The sequence below is a fragment of the Pecten maximus genome, chromosome 15, assembly GCF_902652985.1.
Source record: "Pecten maximus chromosome 15, xPecMax1.1, whole genome shotgun sequence".
Lineage (NCBI taxonomy): Eukaryota > Metazoa > Mollusca > Bivalvia > Pectinida > Pectinidae > Pecten > Pecten maximus.
This window is the reverse complement of record NC_047029.1, coordinates 28,475,018-28,495,128: the sequence shown is the minus strand read 5'-3', so window position 1 is coordinate 28,495,128 and position 20,111 is coordinate 28,475,018. Positions and strand designations below refer to the sequence as shown.

At 35.3% G+C, this 20,111-nt stretch overlaps 1 protein-coding gene across 2 annotated transcripts in view; it reads right to left on the bottom strand.

Moving 5' to 3' along the window:
- Positions 1-19,992, bottom strand: part of LOC117343235 (testis-expressed protein 10 homolog) — a 30,167-nt gene extending 10,175 nt beyond the window's left edge. Inside the window, exons 1-13 of one of the 2 annotated variants that reach the window (XM_033905572.1) lie at positions 19,922-19,992; positions 18,525-18,717; positions 17,084-17,772; positions 16,180-16,331; positions 13,270-13,373; positions 12,267-12,398; positions 11,520-11,736; positions 10,664-10,969; positions 9,093-9,270; positions 7,951-8,027; positions 7,289-7,407; positions 6,257-6,337; positions 5,531-5,797 (exon numbers count right to left, since the gene is read on the bottom strand). In XM_033905572.1, coding sequence (XP_033761463.1) covers positions 5,564-5,797; positions 6,257-6,337; positions 7,289-7,407; positions 7,951-8,027; positions 9,093-9,270; positions 10,664-10,969; positions 11,520-11,736; positions 12,267-12,398; positions 13,270-13,373; positions 16,180-16,331; positions 17,084-17,772; positions 18,525-18,704 — 2,469 coding nt within the window. In that variant the 5' untranslated portion in view covers positions 18,705-18,717; positions 19,922-19,992 and the 3' untranslated portion in view covers positions 5,531-5,563. The remainder of the gene's footprint in view (positions 1-5,530; positions 5,798-6,256; positions 6,338-7,288; positions 7,408-7,950; positions 8,028-9,092; positions 9,271-10,663; positions 10,970-11,519; positions 11,737-12,266; positions 12,399-13,269; positions 13,374-16,179; positions 16,332-17,083; positions 17,773-18,524; positions 18,718-19,921) is intronic. The other variant, XM_033905573.1, reaches the window with a different exon arrangement.
- Positions 19,993-20,111: the final 119 nt, after the last annotated feature.

Below are 20,111 nucleotides of genomic sequence, written 5' to 3'. Positions count from 1 at the left end.
AACACTAACATTTAAATACTGATCAACGTACCACAAACTCCTGTGTACACAAAACACTAACGTTTAAATACCGATCAACGTATCAGAAACTCCTGTGTACACAAAACACTAACATTTAAATACCGATCAACGTATCAGAAACTCCTGTGTACACAAAACACTAACATTTAAATACCGATCAACGTATCAGAAACTCCTGTGTACACAAAACACTAACATTTAAATACCGATCAACGTATCAGAAACTCCTGTGTACACAAAACACTAACGTTTAAATACCGATCAACGTATCAGAAACTCCTGTGTACACAAAACACTAACATTTAAATACCGATCAACGTACCACAAACTCCTGTGTACACAAAACACTAACATTTAAATACCGATCAACGTATCAGAAACTCCTGTGTACACAAAACACTAACGTTTAAATACCGATCAACGTATCAGAAACTCCTGTGTACACAAAACACTAACGTTTAAATACCGATCAACGTATCAGAAACTCCTGTGTACACAAAACACTAACATTTAAATACCGATCAACGTATCAGAAGCTCCTGTGTACACAAAACACTAACATTTAAATACCGATCAACGTATCAGAAACTCCTGTGTACACAAAACACTAACATTTAAATACTGATCAACGTACCACAAACTCCTGTGTACACAAAACACTAACATTTAAATACCGATCAACGTACCACAAACTCCTGTGTACACAAAACACTAACATTTAAATACTATCAATGTATCAGAAAACTCCTGTGTACACAAAACACTAACATTTAAATAACCGATCAACGTATCAGAAGCCTTCCTGTGTACAACAAAACACTAACATTAAATACTGATCAACGTACCACAAACTCCTGTGTACACAAAACACTACTACATTTAAATACTGATCAACGTACCCAAACTCCTGTGTAACACAAAACACTAACGTTTAAGCATACTGAATCAAAGGTACCCACAAAACTCCTGTGTACACAAAACACTAACATTTAAATACTGATCAACGTACCACAAACTCCTGTGTAACACAAAACACTAACGTTTAAATACCGATCAACGTATCAGAAAGCTCCTGTGTACACAAAACACTAACATTTAAGATAACGATCAACGTATCAGAAACTCCTGTGTACACAAAACACTAAACATTTAAATACCAGATCAACGTATCAGAAGCTCCCTGTTGACACAAAACACTACATTTAGTTTAAATACCAGATCAACGTATCAGAAACTCCTGTGTACACAAAACACTAACGTTTAAATACCGATCAACGTACACAAACTCCTGTGTACACAAAACACTAACATTTAAATACCGATCAACGTACACAAACTCCTGTGTACACAAACACTAACGTTTAAATACCGATCAACGTATCAGAAACTCCTGTGTACACAAAACACTAACGTTTAAATACCGATCAACGTATCAGAAACTCCTGTGTACACAAAACACTAACGTTTAAATACCGATCAACGTATCAGAAACTCCTGTGTACACAGAACACTAACATTTAAATACCGATCAACGTATCAGAAGCTCCTGTATACACAAAACACTAACATTTAAATACCGATCAACGTATCAGAAGCTCCTGTGTACACAAAACACTAACATTTAAATACTGATCAACGTACCACAAACTCCTGTGTATACAAAACACTAACATTTAAATACCGATCAACGTACCACAAACTCCTGTGTACACAAAACACTAACATTTAAATACCGATCAACGTATCAGAAACTCCTGTGTACACAAAACACTAACATTTAAATACCGATCAACGTACCACAAACTCCTGTGTATACAAAACACTAACATTATAATACTGATCAACGTACCACAAACTCCTGTGTATACAAAACACTAACGTTTAAATACTGATCAACGTATCAGAAACTCCTGTGTACACAGAACACTAACATTTAAATACCGATCAACGTATCAGAAACTCCTGTATACACAGAACACTAACATTTAAATACCGATCAACGTATCACAAACTCCTGTGTACACAAAACACTAACATTTAAATACCGATCAACGTATCAGAAACTCCTGTGTACACAAAACACTAACATTTAAATACCGATCACCCTCATCAGAAACTCCTGTGTACACAAAACACTAACATTTAAATACCGATCAACGTACCACAAACTCCTGTGTACACAAAACACTAACATTTAAATACCGATCAACGTACCACAAACTCCTGTGTACACAAAACACTAACATTTAAATACCGATCAACGTATCAGAAACTCCTGTGTACACAAAACACTAACATTTAAATACTTATCAACGTATCAGAAGCTCCTGTGTACACAAAACACTAACGTTTAAATACTGATCAACGTACCACAAACTCCTGTGTACACAAAACACTAACATTTAAATACAGATCAACGTACCACAAACTCCTGTGTACACAAAACACTAACATTTAAATACCGATCAACGTACCACAAACTCCTGTGTACACAAAACACTAACATTTAAATACCGATCAACGTATCAGAAACTCCTGTGTACACAAAACACTAACATTTAAATACTTATCAACGTATCAGAAGCTCCTGTGTACACAAAACACTAACGTTTAAATACTGATCAACGTACCACAAACTCCTGTGTACACAAAACACTAACATTTAAATACTTATCAACGTATCAGAAACTCCTGTGTACACAAAACACTAACATTTAAATACCGATCAACGTATCAGAAACTCCTGTGTACACAAAACACTAACATTTAAATACCGATCAACGTATCAGAAACTCCTGTGTATACAAAACACTAACATTTAAATACTGATCAACGTACCACAAACTCCTGTGTACACAAAACACTAACATTTAAATAACGATCAACGTATCAGAAACTCCTGTGTACACAAAACACTAACATTTAAATACCGATCAACGTATCAGAAACTCCTGTGTACACAAAACACTAACATTTAAATACCGATCAACGTACCACAAACTCCTGTGTACACAAAACACTAACATTTAAATACCGATCAACGTATCAGAAACTCCTGTGTACACAAAACACTAACATTTAAATACCGATCAACGTACCACAAACTCCTGTGTACACAAAACACTAACATTTAAATACTGATCAATGTATCAGAAACTGCTGTGTACACAAAACACTAACATTTAAATACCGATCAACGTATCAGAAACTCCTGTGTACACAAAACACTAACATTTAAATACTGATCAATGTATCAGAAACTGCTGTGTACACAAAACACTAACATTTAAATACCGATCAACGTATCAGAAACTCCTGTGTACACAAAACACTAACATTTAAATACTTATCAACGTATCAGAAACTCCTGTGTACACAAAACACTAACATTTAAATACTGATCAATGTATCAGAAACTCCTGTGTACACAAAACACTAACATTTAAATACCGATCAACGTACCACAAACTCCTGTGTACACAAAACACTAACATTTAAATACTGATCAACGTATCAGAAGCTCCTGTGTACACAAAACACTAACATTTAAATACCGATCAACGTATCAGAAACTCCTGTGTACACAAAACACTAACATTTAAATACCGATCAACGTACCACAAACTCCTGTGTACACAAAACACTAACATTTAAATACCGATCAACGTATCAGAAACTCCTGTGTACACAAAACACTAACATTTAAATACCGATCAACGTATCAGAAACTCCTGTGTACACAAAACACTAACATTTAAATACCGATCAACGTATCAGAAACTCCTGTGTACACAAAACACTAACATTTAAATACCGATCAACGTACCACAAACTCCTGTGTACACAAAACACTAACATTTAAATACCGATCAACGTATCAGAAACTCCTGTGTACACAAAACACTAACATTTAAATACCGATCAACGTATCAGAAACTCCTGTGTACACAAAACACTAACATTTAAATACCGATCAACGTATCAGAAACTCCTGTTTACACAAAACACTAACATTTAAATACCGATCAACGTACCACAAACTCCTGTGTACACAAAACACTAACATTTAAATACCGATCAACGTATCAGAAACTCCTGTGTACACAAAACACTAACATTTAAATACTGATCAACGTACCAGAAACTCCTGTGTACACAAAACACTAACATTTAAATACCGATCAACGTATCACAAACTCCTGTGTACACAAAACACTAACGTTTAAATACTGATCAACGTACCACAAACTCCTGTGTACACAAAACACTAACATTTAAATACCGATCAACGTATCAGAAACTCCTGTGTACACAAAACACTAACATTTAAATACCGATCAACGTATCAGAAACTCCTGTGTACACAAAACACTAACATTTAAATACCGATCAACGTATCAGAAGCTCCTGTGTACACAAAACACTAACATTTAAATACCGATCAACGTATCAGAAACTCCTGTGTACACAAAACACTAACATTTAAATACTGATCAACGTATCAGAAACTCCTGTGTACACAAAACACTAACATTTAAATACCGATCAACGTATCAGAAGCTCCTGTGTACACAAAACACTAACGTTTAAATACCGATCAACGTATCAGAAACTCCTGTGTACACAAAACACTAACGTTTAAATACCGATCAACGTATCAGAAACTCCGGTGTACACAAAACACTAACATTTAAATACCGATCAACGTATCAGAAACTCCTGTGTACACAAAACACTACCATTTAAATAACGATCAACGTATCAGAAACTCCTGTGTACACAAAACACTAACATTTAAATACTGATCAATGTACCACAAACTCCTGTGTACACAAAACACTAACATTTAAATACTGATCAACATAACAACATTTGTTTGTGGAAATCTAAAACAATTTTCAATGTTTTGCGACATGCAGCAAAAATCTATACAATACAAATTCTTCAAATTAAAACAGAATCAATTTCGTAAAATCTATACCTTGGTTGATAAATCAACTGTTATGGTGCCAAAGATTGTGAAAGAATGATGTACTGGACAAAACCTGAATACCATTGGGTACACATATCAGGGGTTTATCAATAATTATGTATTGTGGGAAGAGAGGGTGTGGCCAGTATTTTTATTTGGACACAACAATTAAGAAAACAATACAAAACTATAGTAAACTCACTGGTGAACATACATGTAGCTATTATAAGTAATACACAAACCAGAATTCACTAGAAAATCTTTAGTATTAAAGAACAAAATGATAATGGGCAGCAACTCTGTATATAGACACATGATAAGATTTTAGTACAGCAGTATTCTGAAATCCATAAAAAGTATTCGCATACAAACTGTAAGTACTGTATCAGAGTATGTCAGTTTTGTCTTGTTCAAAATACAGAGAGTCTGATATGTGAAACATCAATCTTGTGCCCGCTCATACACTAAGTATATTCAGGGTATACAGTATATACTAAACTTAAGTACCCCATATGGCCTAACACACATTACACTTACTGCTGAAATCCTGGGACATATTTTCCAGAAAACTCAGGAACTCCGACCTCTGCTGAGATCAACAAAATCTGCACACTCTGTTTTCAGATTTTGGATAAAGTCCGATACTTGTGCCCCATTGGCTACAAATATATTGAACAAGCACCAAATGTAGCCACACACAAGCTCTGTAAGGTTCCTCCTCATTGGACATTTCCAAGAGTTCATGTGATTGGCTAGAATAGTAATGGACATCAGGTTTTGGCTTGAAAGTTTGCTCTTTTCATTCTGGAATTTGATTGAAAAATAGAAATTAAATAAAAATAATCATGTTTGGAATATATATGTAATATGTATATCATCTCAAAATTTAACTTATCTTAAAATAAACTGTCCACAATTTAAATAAAACATTTTATCAAATCTAATGTCCTTTAAAAACAATTTCTCATTGCCATGGTATACAGCCTTACAGAGCATTCAAATTAACAGTTATTAAGATATTGTCAGATCACAAAATAACATTTCATTTACATAACAATAAAAAATATTTATAACCTTGAACCCTTTTGAGTATAACCTAGCACTTAAACATCATATATGAAATTTGTATATGAAATACAGGGAGAAGAATTTCAACGAGCTGTAGGCTTTAAAAATTTTTTTTTCAATCCCTCCCAATAACCTAATATTTTGTTTGAAATAACAATCAACATCAATCACTAGTTGACCTTTGACCTTACTGACCAGGTAAGATTGTAGAAATGACTCTAAAACTTCTGCGACCTGTGACGTGTTTCTGAACTGCTGGAAGATGGAACACACTGCCTACAACATAGAAATCAATATACTGTATAACATGAAACTTTCAGTGTTTTTTGTGGTTGCTATGGAACCATGAATAAGAATATTGTTGCATGTATTACTGTTATATTATTGTTGTGGGTGTCAACCATGAAAGTTTGCACCCACAAAATAATCTGAAAGCTCCAAACCACGAATGACATTACACATAAATACTTCATGTAACAGTAGATACATATTTAACTTTCATTAGAATACTTTAATGATAAATTTTAAAATGTGTGATGCAGAGATGCAAATCATTGGAAACATGTTTAGTGGAGTTACAAGATGATGCCAACTTTACTTACCAAGTATCTACCAAGATAATTTAGGTTTTCAGATACTCAACAACATTCAAAATGCAAAACAACATCCATAATTACTAAATTGTGTAATAAAGAGTTTACTAAGAAAACTGCAAGTCCTGCAGACAGAAAATTGATAGTTGCACAGCCATAATATCATCCTGGCATAAAGGCCTTATCTAACAGTAATCACCTCAGGTTTGATTTGGTATTGTATACATTAACACCCACAGCTATGGTTATTTAAGGACTGCCTCCCCTGAGTGTGAGATGTGTATGTGTAATGTATCTGTGTGTGTTTCTGGAGGCTACAGTATATTGATGTTTGTCTCCATGTGATAGTGTGGAACTGATGTCCACTCTACTACATGTATCTCACTGAAGTATACTGACAAAGACAGCCAGCAGGGCACCCCACCCAGCCATGTCACATCCCACTGACAATGCACAGGGAGCATAATAGCATTGGCTCATTTTGCTGACTTTTCGGAAATGTTTTGACCAGATATTGTCCGGTTGCAGGGTAGTAATTCCATATTGGATTGTCAAATAAAATGTACCAGAAGATAAAAATCAGACATCGAACCAGTGATAATTAGTTACTAACAAACAGCACTATTGTACTTACCTTTATCACAGTCAAAGATCTTTCCCAAATCACCAGGTCAAAATGACAGCAAAGTTGACGGTTACCATGACAGTGAACAAACGTGGCTTCAGTTTCCTTATCTTCATTGTCATCATCTGCTTGATTTAAAGGTTTTTTTAAATTTTGATATTACATTTTATATCCTTATCAATATTACAAATTATACCATGTATCATTGTATAGATATCAAGTTATTAATAAGAAGATAGGCATGAATCAACCACCTTTAGAATAGTGCCATCAAAACATTATTCATATATTATCATTACCTTACATCAATGTGGGATGAGAACAAACAAACTTTATGCATGAAATTTAGCACCAAAATACTTTTTCTGACGGAGAAACTTACCATAATGTAAATCTATTAAAGGGTCAGACAAATAGACAGTGCACAAGATATATGTACCCAATATTTTATGTCGTAGGAATTAAAGTACTGAGTTTAAACTTTCGATATTAAGTATATTTCATAGACAATGAAGATGATACAATATGGTACTATACACTATACGCAAATATTTACGGTAGGTCACTTGAGACTTCGTCTCAGGTGACTAAAAAATGTTGTTGGTGATAACACCTTAACTTGGTGTAAGTTTAATGTAAGAAGTGAAGTCGTAGGATGACCTTTGACCTACCTGGTGAGATGAGTATACTGAGAAGTGTACTGATGTGACAGATACTTTCATCAACTGCTGGATTCTCCTTCATATATCTGTGACAAAAGTGATTACAATTATTGACATGTTAGTTGTGTAACGTGGGTCCATGAACTGGGAATGTTTGTCCCTACATAGGCACATACCTGCCAATGTTTTAGAAACCTCATAGGGGGCAAAAAGAGCCGGAGCAACATTTTCAACCAGGCATGCACAACACACATTTTGCAAGACACAAACCAAATCTAAGGGGAGATAATTTGCTACAGAAAAATTACTTCCCTTTCTGACCATCTCTCTCCGCAAGTTAAAAAAAAAGTTTCATTTCCAACTTGTCCAATTATTTGTAGAGCTCAACTTTGGAATGTACCAGGACTTTAGCAGTCAGTCATTTACATGAAATAACATACATATTTTGTTTCTTAGGTTTTAAAATCACCTGAATTTCTGAGAACTTTTTATCAGAACCCACTAATAAAGCTGTCTTAGCTTCTTATAAGGCTCTTTTAACTCTTACATTATATCTGATATCAAAAGTACATTTTAAAAGTTAAATTTATGTCAATGCATTAAATCAATTTATAAATGCAAATTATCACAATGATATCACAGCTAACACATTATCTATCAGCCTAAGATGCCAATGTTTTGTCACTACAATGTAACAGGTATTATTTCAATGTCTCTGGAATCAAACTCAGGACCCCCATTTTACCGGATGCTCTACCAAAAGCTAAAGGGAATTTCTCCCTTGTCGACCTGGTAGGAAGAAGCTATATGCAGCTGTAGGATCTTTCTAGACTGACATGTGCCACCAAAGTGGAGATACAGCATTAGAAACATCAAGATTGCCAAGTGAGTCAGTGAAGCAAAACCTTTGACAAATTATCAGAAAAGTCAGATAATTCATTCACTCATTTTTCATGAAAACAGATGTTTCTTTAGAAAATTCAAAGCAGTTTTGACTTTGTGCACATTATTTTTATTATTCTTTCTTACAAACTATATTTCAAAAAATATTTTTGAGAGCAACCAACATTCTGTATCTTTAAAGGATTTTGATTAATTTCATTCTTTTTAAAACCAGATTTAATTTGGTCGACAAAATCTGTCCAACATACCTGTGATGTAGTATTTGTATAAGATACAAACAAATATCCACAGGCACTTGAGGACACCTGCACAGCCTCACAATGGAGGACAGGGAGCTCTCCTGGAGTGGAGGTACATAATATATCAGCTCCACAAACCTTTTCTGTGTACTACTTTCAAGATTGGTAAATACTGTTGAGGACTTCTCTAAAAATAGATATAAAGCAAAAACTACTGTCATTCATAGTTAATACAAAATCATCAGCTACAATGCACATTAAAAACAAATCTTGATTGGTAGGATTTGATTTAAATAATTGTATGTTTTCATAACTTAATGTTGGTAAATGATTCAAGAGTCCAACCTAAAATACTTTTCCAGAAAATGAACTCCAAGAGGCTTCACATATATGGCAAAAAGAGCACCTTATTTATCCACGTAAGCATTTGTTTACAATTTTACTGAAAGGCTGAAGACATGTTTATGCTTATCACTGGACATGGGCTTATTACTGGACATGGGCTTATTACTGGACACAGACTTATTACTGGACATGGACTTATTACTGGACATGGCTTATTACTGGACATGGACTTATTACAGGACATGGACTTATAACTGGACATGGGCTTATTACTGGACATGGGCTTATTACTGGACATGGACTTATTACTGGACATGGGCTTATTACTTGACATGGGCTTATAACTGGACATGGCTTATTACTGGACATGGACTTATAACTGGACATGGGCTTATTACTTGACATTGGCTTATTACTTGACATGGGCTTATTACTGGACATAGACTTATTACTGGACATGGCTTATTACTGGACATGGACTTATTACTGGACATGGACTTATTACTGGACATGGACTTATTACTGGACATGGGCTTATTACTGGACATGGACTTATTACTGGACACAGGCTTATTACTGGACACAGGCTTATTACTGGATACAGGCTTATTACTGGATACAGGCTTATTACTGGACATGGATTTAGTACTGGACATGGGCTTATTACCAGATATGGGCTTATTACTAGAGATGGGCTTTTACTGGACAAGGGCATATTACTGGACATAGGCTTATTAAGAAATGAATTTATAACCAGACATGGACTTATTACTGGACATTGGCTTATTGCTGGACATGGGTTATTGCTTGATAAATAGAGAACATATATATATATATATATATATATTGTACTGCAATAGGAATAGATGTATATCTTTTATCATTCGATCTGGGATCAGAGACATAATAAGTAATTGTTCTTGAAATTTAAAAAAAAATAAGGAGCTGAATAGTATTTCCCAGCCTGATTAAAAAGAAATCTTAAGTTATCTTGTTCAAAGATACAAATACCTCCATAATGTAACATGAAATATGTAATTTGTGCCAGGGACTTGGGTTAAAGATCCTTTGCTCAACAGCCATCCAAATAGCCTACCACTAAGGCTACTATGCTTCCATAATATAACTTATCATCAAAGAATTACAATGGAATTTGAGAGTCAATTGTAGTCTTGCATCAACATATTAAAAAGGATCACCACCATCTATCATGAAGGACAGTGACATGTAAATACCTAAAACTTGATCCACAAAGCTCTGTATGACATCCATAGCAGCTGTTGACATTTTGGATTGACACACCGCTTTTTTCATCACCATTAAAACTTGTGCTGCCATCTGGCGGTTAGATATAGATTTAAAAAACATGTCCGGCAATGTTCCCAGAAAAGTGATAGCCATGTTGGAGTTAATGAGGTCCTCAAATTGATGGTCCATGAAGATATCAGAGAAGAAATTCAACAGTTCTTTCCGTTGGTTGGCAAGAGGGTGGCAACTTGTGTACCTATTCAGCATCTGTAGCAGCAAGTTGTCTAGGCAACCTGTGGAAGCAAACAGTGTTTAAATTAATTGATGAATTTCAAATCTCAATACATTAATCACACCAAATATCATATACATGTTTAGCTATTATCTACACAATACTTATTTCTATTGACTAGAAAAACAAGAGATCCCGGAACCTTGAACATTTCTGCAGCTTTTCTCTACATTCTGTCTTTCCTCTTAATAATTATCGTGCCATTTCACCTCTCCTTTTGATAATTATCTGTTCTATTGACAAGCAATATTTACAAAGTAAGACTACATTTTTTTTCAATAAATCCTAAAATTTAACATGGAGAGAAAGGAGAACCAAATTAATTAATAGTAGATTCAGTAAAGATCCAGGGAGAAATCACAATACCATTAAGGTGTATAAGGCCATCCTATATCTGTAGAAGAAATTTGTCAAACTGATCAAATTGTTAGGTCCATTACTAGCTAAAGCCAGGTTTAAGGTATTCAAAGCTAATTGATGACCACAAAAAGATAATAAACCCAAGCAAACATCAGTCAAAATATGAAAAAATCATAAAAATAACGACGTACCATGATCTTGATATCGAGACAAAAGGCGGTTAATGATCATCATCACCGTGTGTTGGTCCTGTGAACTAAGCCCCTCTTCTTGGACTATGTCACCAAGGTAACCAAAGATGTCCGACACCCATGATGATGCACCATGCTTCTGTGATTGGTCAGCTGGGAGTGACATAAAGTGGGCCATGATGTCACACACAGCCAGATTCAGACTCGTTGCTGAAGGCTAAAACAGTCAAATTTTAATACAATGTAATCCGATAATTTTTGTACCTTTTTGTAACTTTTTCAACGAGGGAACTGTGACACAGGCCTAGCTTGTTATGGAATCTTGTTCATTTAAATTTTGTAATAAAACAAGACAATTTTGCAAATGAAATTCTTCTCCCACTGGATGTAGATCGAAAGCGAAAATGTAGGTCAGAGTGACCTTATTTTTATACAGTAAACACCATCTCTCCTAGGTAAACTCATACCCCAAATATGAAGTTCCAGTGACAAGTAGTGTTAGGAGATAGATCCTGGGTAAGTTCAAATGTGAAGTGCAGAAGGATGGTCATGCAGGCACAACACAATCTACTTCCTGGTGGAGGACTTTTTATTTGAAGTGCAGCATTGTTATTTTGATAAGTTTCAAAGAAATTTGATGAATAAATTCAAGGCGTTAGACATAACAGTGACCTAAAAATTAAAAAGCACATTCAGGATAATTCTTTTTTTTCATACACAAGTGTAAGATAAGATGGACCGTTTTACCTGTATTTCTGAGCTTTGTTTTGGTTTTTTCTCTTTCCCTGTCCTTTCAGCTGGCTGGTGAACAGCGTAGGGGAAATGCTGAAGGAATTGGCTCCTGAAGTCGGACAGGTATTTATTTTTCATAGTCTCCATCTACAGTCAAAATAACCAAAGTAAACAGGGCGGACAAAAAATTTAACAAGGGCAGATAACTCTATCACAATGCTAACTACTGCTATTCAAAAGTATACAGGAAAAGAACTACCAGTTCCACTACAGTTTTAGAGTTTAAATGAAATGCTACATCAGTAACCATAATGATATGTCATTGCAACAAGTCCTACAGTTTCAAAGAGATCCACTGAAAACAAATTCAGCGGATCGCCAGACAATTTAAAATACTAAAATAAACATCATTGGAACGCCAGACAATTCAAAATACTAAAATAAACAAAGGGAGGCAATTTTTCAAATACAATGAAAATGTACTGTCAAATCAAATTTTGACAGCTGAGCTAAACTAAAATACTGAGACCTCTATGTTAAACTTTTGCCATCGCATTTATCAGAATAATGTTGCACAGCCATCATTTATCAATAAAACTTTGTAATACTACCAACATTTGATTCTGTGCAGCAGGCTTTACAGAACTGGCGGAGATATTAAGGAATTTTAGTCTGGACAAAGATTATTCCTGGGAGATAAGGGAATTTTAGGTTTTAAGGTATAATAAGGAATATTACACTGGACAAGGAATATTCCTGGGATCAAAAATATATCGTTTAGTGATTTTCCAGTATCCCAGTTTTATAAAGATTAACCACACTCTTTTGAACAATATATAAATATTATATTATTGTTTGGCATGTAACCAGAAGTCCTTGAATAGTGTTCTTTCATTTCATTGTATGAACAGTGAAAAAATACAACAGCTATAGTTCTACATAGTACCCTTTCCCGTGACTGGGAGATTCCTGAACCATCCAATCTGGTTCAGAAAGCCAATCCCATCAGTATACTTACCAAAGGCAGATTGTTCTTATGAACACATTGCCAAAGCAACTGTATAACCTGTAGGACACTTCCTCGAATACCAAGAGACTCCTGGGAAATCAAGTTACTGTGACCTATAAAAAAGAATGAAACATATTCAACTTTTCTTTATTCTGTACTCTCTTACTTATAACATGCCTGTAGGTTTTATTTACAAACAAGAACATAGTCGTTCAGATCCCAACCAAGGGAGCCTGCAGTTACGGGCATGATATCTCATAGTCCGAAGGTCTCTGATGTTTTGATTATCAGAACAATCACATAAACAAAATATGGGCCAACGTAGTAGTTAACCCATAGCAAATTGTGAAAAGGCCAATAAAACGTCAGAGGCCTTCAAATTTGATATCTTGAAGAGAATTTTTATTTGGATGTTCAGATTCTATATGAAGGATTGAATAAAAGTGGTGATTAAAGTCTAATCAACAAACTGACACAATTGCCACAGTACACTTGTCGGTGTGTGTATAAAGTGCCACAGTACACTTGTCGGTGTGTGTATAAAGTGCCACAGTACACTTGTTGGTGTGTGTATAGAGTGCCACAGTACACTTGTCGGTGTGTGTATAGAGTGCCACAGTACACTTGTTGGTGTGTGTATAAAGTGCCACAGCACACTTGTTGGTGTGTGTATAAAGTGCCACAGCACACTTGTTGGTGTGTGTATAAAGTGCCACAGCACACTTGTTGGTGTGTGTATAAAGTGCCACAGCACACTTGTTGGTGTGTGTATAAAGTGCCACAGTACACTTGTTGGTGTGTGTATAAAGTGCCACAGCACACTTGTTGGTGTGTGTATAGAGTGCCACAGTACACTTGTTGGTGTGTGTATAGAGTGCCACAGTACACTTGTTGGTGTGTGTATAAAGTGCCACAGTACACTTGTTGGTGTGTGTATAGAGTGCCACAGTACACTTGTTGGTGTGTGTATAGAGTGCCACAGTACACTTGTTGGTGTGTGTATAGAGTGCCACAGTACACTTGTTGGTGTGTGTATAGAGTGCCACCGTACACTTGTTGGTGTGTGTATAGAGTGCCACCGTACACTTGTTGGTGTGTGTATAGAGTGCCACCGTACACTTGTTGGTGTGTGTATAGAGTGCCACAGTACACTTGTTGGTGTGTGTATAAAGTGCCACAGTACACTTGTTGGTGTGTGTATAAAGTGCCACAGTACACTTGTTGGTGTGTGTATAAAGTGCCACAGTACACTTGTTGGTGTGTGTGTATACAGTGCCACAGTACACTTGTCGGTGTGTGTATAAAGTGCCACAGTACACTTGTCGGTGTGTGTATAAAGTGCCACAGTACACTTGTTGGTGTGTGTATAGAGTGCCACAGTACACTTGTCGGTGTGTGTATAGAGTGCCACAGTACACTTGTTGGTGTGTGTATAAAGTGCCACAGCACACTTGTTGGTGTGTGTATAAAGTGCCACAGCACACTTGTTGGTGTGTGTATAAAGTGCCACAGCACACTTGTTGGTGTGTGTATAAAGTGCCACAGCACACTTGTTGGTGTGTGTATAAAGTGCCACAGTACACTTGTTGGTGTGTGTATAAAGTGCCACAGCACACTTGTTGGTGTGTGTATAAAGTGCCACAGTACACTTGTTGGTGTGTGTATAAAGTGCCACAGCACACTTGTTGGTGTGTGTATAAAGTGCCACAGTACACTTGTTGGTGTGTGTATAAAGTGCCACAGTACACTTGTTGGTGTGTGTATAAAGTGCCACAGTACACTTGTTGGTGTGTGTATAAAGTGCCACAGTACACTTGTTGGTGTGTGTATAAAGTGCCACAGTACACTTGTTGGTGTGTGTATAAAGTGCCACAGTACACTTGTTGGTGTGTGTATAAAGTTTAATGAAGTTTGAAAAAAAAAATTTAAACAATTTTGGAGATGTGTTCCAGAAATGCTGGAATCCATGAATTTTACTATCTGTTTCCATTGTAACTGTAGAAATATCAAAACTGAAAACTCCTCTACATCAGAAGGCATTACTTGACCCTTGATTGATGTATACAGAAAGTTTTGTGGAATTATTTGAAAATTTCTTTAAGTTATCCTCTGGAAATGTTTAAATTCATGGTATTGTTTCCATGGTAACAAAGAAATTTCATCCAAATCAGAAACTTCTCTATAGCAAAAGGCATATATACTAGACCAATGAATTGATGTGCATAGAAAGTTTCATGGAGATGTCTTGAACAGTTTTGGAGATATACTCCGGAAATCTGAAGTCAATGATTTGGATTATTTGTTTCCATGGCAACCATGGTGATATTGAAACTGAAAACTGCTCCATAGCAAAAGGCACTACAAGACCACCTGAATGAAGTATGTAGAAAGATTCGTAGAAAGATTCGTGAAGTTATCTAGAAAGGTTTTGGAAATATACTCCAGAAAACTCCGTCGGACAGACAGACAGAACCTGTTTGTATATTTCCCACAACCTTTATCAAGAAGGTAGGGAATAGATTTGTATTTCACTAATAAAATAATACATTTTGCACTCCTTTATTTTGTACTCATCATATCTCATAATATGAATGACATCATCGATCACTTTATGGAACATATAACCATATTGAATAACACCATATGTTTTGTTGCATATTTGATGTGCACTAAATTGATCAATGGTGGGATACATTCTATTTACTATACAACTCATATACTTGCAGTAACTAATAACAAAAAAGTGTCAGAAAATAATTACCAATCACCCCTGTGTGATATAGAAAGAAATATTTCAATCCTGGAGTAAGATGACACTCCTTGAAGCCTTAATTGTGCTAATTTTTCAAAATCTTACCTTCAGATCGAGATATTTTTTATCTACATCATACATGGGTGAGTGATTCAATCTGTCCTCACCTTTTTTATTAGACATGTGATGTGAACCCTCTGCCTCTACCCAGCATTCCAACAAAAGGGGAACTAACACCTGAACGAACTTCTCCATTCCTCCCTCACCTGTCAGAGCATAACCATCCTCTGTGGCAGTCTTTTTGGAAATCTGACTAGATCTATAAACAGGAACATGAATGGAATCATAAAATATTCAAGTTACAATTATATAATCTTTGTAATGGTTAAGAAATAATCTAATATTTTCATCAAAAATATAATCAAAATGGTAGCAAAAGATCCCAACATGTTGACAAACTTCCATTCACTTTCTCCAGCAGATTAAATTGTCTAAGATATCATTCACTCACTTTCTTCTGCATTTCTGAATTTCAGCGGGTATGAAAAGGAAAGGCATCAACTTGATTTTGAACATTTTAATCTAAAATTGAGCCACAACACTTGTTATATATACCTATTTGATTTAATGTTTGAAGCTGAAAACTCAGTAGCTCAAGTCAAAATTAACCATTCAAAATGGTAGTTAGCAGAACATTTCCGCCTTGTGGAAAATCCTTTTGAATAAATTGAATTTAAAATGCATTGATCAGTTGAAGGACTAAAAAGGGCAGTAACTTTGAAATAACAGAAATGAAAAGGACACACATGCATTATTCAATCTGAAATGAAGTGATGTTGAAGATACAATGGGTAACAAGGAAGAACGGATAACTGGAACATATCATGTTATACCATTGTTATATCCCAAAGTCAACAGTATTTTCTCTTATTTTGTTTTTCATAATTATGTTTTTGCACATTAAAATGATTGTGTTATTTCCCAAGGTCAGCAGTATTCTTTCTTATTTTGTTTTTCATAATTAAGTGTTTGAACATAAAAATACTTTAAGACTTCTCATGAAACCCTTACCTAATGAGCACACCACTGGAGTCAAGTCTAGATAAAAATGTCTGTGGTATTGGTAAATGTCCACAATCACAGTCCCTCTCCCACCGAACCATCTTACAGCTGGGCCTGGACATCAGATTTCCCGATTGAGATTGACCTTGACCCGGAGTTATTTTCCCAGTTAGTTCGTACTTCATTACAGCTGTTAGAAGTTTGTGTAGTCTTTCTAAAACTGTGCTTCTCCACTTCTGGGATGTTGTTTTTCTGTTAGGATTGACATTCAGAGTTCGCTTTTTATCACCTGTAGTTTTCGAGGAAGAAATCTGCTCGATGAAATTTGGAAGAAGCTGGTTGGAGCTTCCTATGACCAGTTGAGCAAAGTTATCTAGAAAAAGATCGAGTATCTTGAGAGAGTCTGACTGTATGTCATCATAAATATGAGACATAGCACAACACAAGTGGGCACTAATGATTGGAAAGAAGGAGGTGATTTGCCGTTCCGATACAAGTGGTAGGACTGATTTCAGAAGTTTGATGTTAGCTTGGCGTACTGCCGCATCTTTGTCAGAGAACATTGACGCAGTACGTTCTAAAACCACTGACAGATGTGACCTGATGAGATCAGGATATGTCGTCAAGAGTTCACGCATTCCTGTCAGGGCGTCATGTCGGACCGATATACTATAGTGTTGGCATTGCGTCAACAGCTCCTACAATAGAAATAATACATTTTAACTTAAAGAAACTGGGTTTTTTTTCAAACATATTTAAGTCAATGAAATACAAGAAATTACCAGTAATTCAAAAATACAAGTAAATGAATCTTTATTTTAGTCTTTCATGCCAGGTTCAATTACCAATGAGCCTATTCCAATGTCTTCTATTTAATGATATGTTTACAAAATATTTACATGATGCTTTAAATTATAAAGTATACAAAATATGTGCATGTATGTACTGGTATAGAGTATACTGATAGTTTTTTTTATTACTTATCAACTGTCATCACTATAATGGTTTCTCATAATCAAATCTGTTATTGAAATGTAACTTGGAGCAAAATGTTCCAGAGTAGTTTAAACCATATAACAGTTACACAAACATTTTTTTTGTCTTACCAAAAGATTTTTCATTAAGCTTTGTTCGTTTTTTTGTTTAACGTCCTATTAACAGCCAGGGTCATTTAAGGACGTGCCAGGTTTTGGAGGTGGAGGAAAGCCGGAGTACCCGGAGAAAAACCACCGGCCTACAGTCAGTACCTGGCAACTGCCCTTTTCATTATGCACAAAATATCTATCAGATGCAGGACAAAAATGTCAACATTCAACACTGATCTCATTTTAACATACCATTTAACTTTTGTTGACAGAGGGTTTAAAAGTGTCAACATTGGTAAGGTCACATCTGATACTAAACTTTAAAATATTTAGATAACCTGTCAGTTGTAAGTTAAGATACATACCTTTATGTTAAGGTTTCGTTTTGTACTAGGCTGAGAGTCATTGGATTTGAGTCGTTGGATCACTTGTATAGATCTAGTCTGAAAACTACCTGTAGTCACATTATCAGCCTTTTTTAACTGCTTGCCAACCTTCAGCTTAACTTTCTGAAAATCCTTTTTCTTTTTCTTTGCTTTTCCCATGGCAAATGATTTCCTGGAAAAAATAATTCAGAGACTTGAATATAAAATTGTTTTGTAAAATTAAATGAAAACAATTAGATATGCCCTGTATGTAAAAATGGGAATGTTTAATCAACAAATCAATATGCAATGATCACAGTTTGAAGGTTTTCGTATACTGCTTTATCATAACAAATCATTCAAAAGCTGTTACAATTACTATCCTTGTTTAACAGGCCATTAAATGAGCTACTATTTCGTTCTCAACTGCTTGAAAAACATTTTCAATATTGCCTTACCACATACTCATATATGTATATCTAGAATACAAACTTTATAAATTATTTTGTTCAGGGATACAACACCGTGTCTAAACTACTGGTTCTTACCACAAAACTAGGCCACTTTACATGCATGTCCCCTAACCATTGCTTGGCAATATTTTCCATTTGAAAAGTAGACAATGAAGAATGTCTGGGGGTTGATAAAATTTTGTGACCAAGCTTGCGCTTTGGAGAGAATTTGATCTATAGACTATAGCTGCATTTATGTAATAGAAATGGAACAACCAGACCGGGACTTTTACCCGAGATCTTCTAGCTGGATATGTAGCCTTACCAATAGCCCAAGTTTCCTCTGGCTCTGACACCAGACTTAGACATTCAGAGAATATTGGGAGAGATTCGGAATGTGTTTACCAAGCGAAACAAATATAAAGTGTAAAGCAAATAGCTTTTCGTTTGTGTTTGATTTATATTTCCTTTTTGTATTTACCAGGCTGTGTCTGTTGACAGTGAGAGGTCGTTAGTTAAGTCTCAGCTCGGGCAGACTTTTTTTTTCATAACTAGTACTTCTTTCATACATTAAAAAATATAAGTTGGTATCAATGTATATATACATGTAGGTATATTATACATTAATAATACAGTATATTGTACATTTGTATACATGTGCACCTATACAGTTTCCATGTATGATAAATAATTGTTTTATGAGATCTATCAAAATGAGTGCATTCAATTTGGCAGTGTGGTCTGAAAGCAAAACCAAGACGCAAAATACATGTGCTTCAATTATTGATCATTGAAGGCATGCAGTGTATTGCCTTGCTGTACAGAAAGTGCATTTGAATTAATCATATGGTTCTATATATGTGACCTTATAAATGTTCTACCTTAAATGAGTATAACCGATTATGTTTGAGACAGCTTTTCCCTTCATAACGGTGTTAAACTTACCTAACACTTCGCCACTATGTTGTGTTTATAAATTTGACATGCACGTGGTTTTCCCGGAAGCTTGCGGTCACTCTCTATATATTTAATAAGACCCGAGAGCAGCCGAAAACGTATATGTTTTACGAAATGATATGCGGAAAGCAAATGACACTAAGTTAGCCTTTTATGTATCATTGACTGACGCTTACTG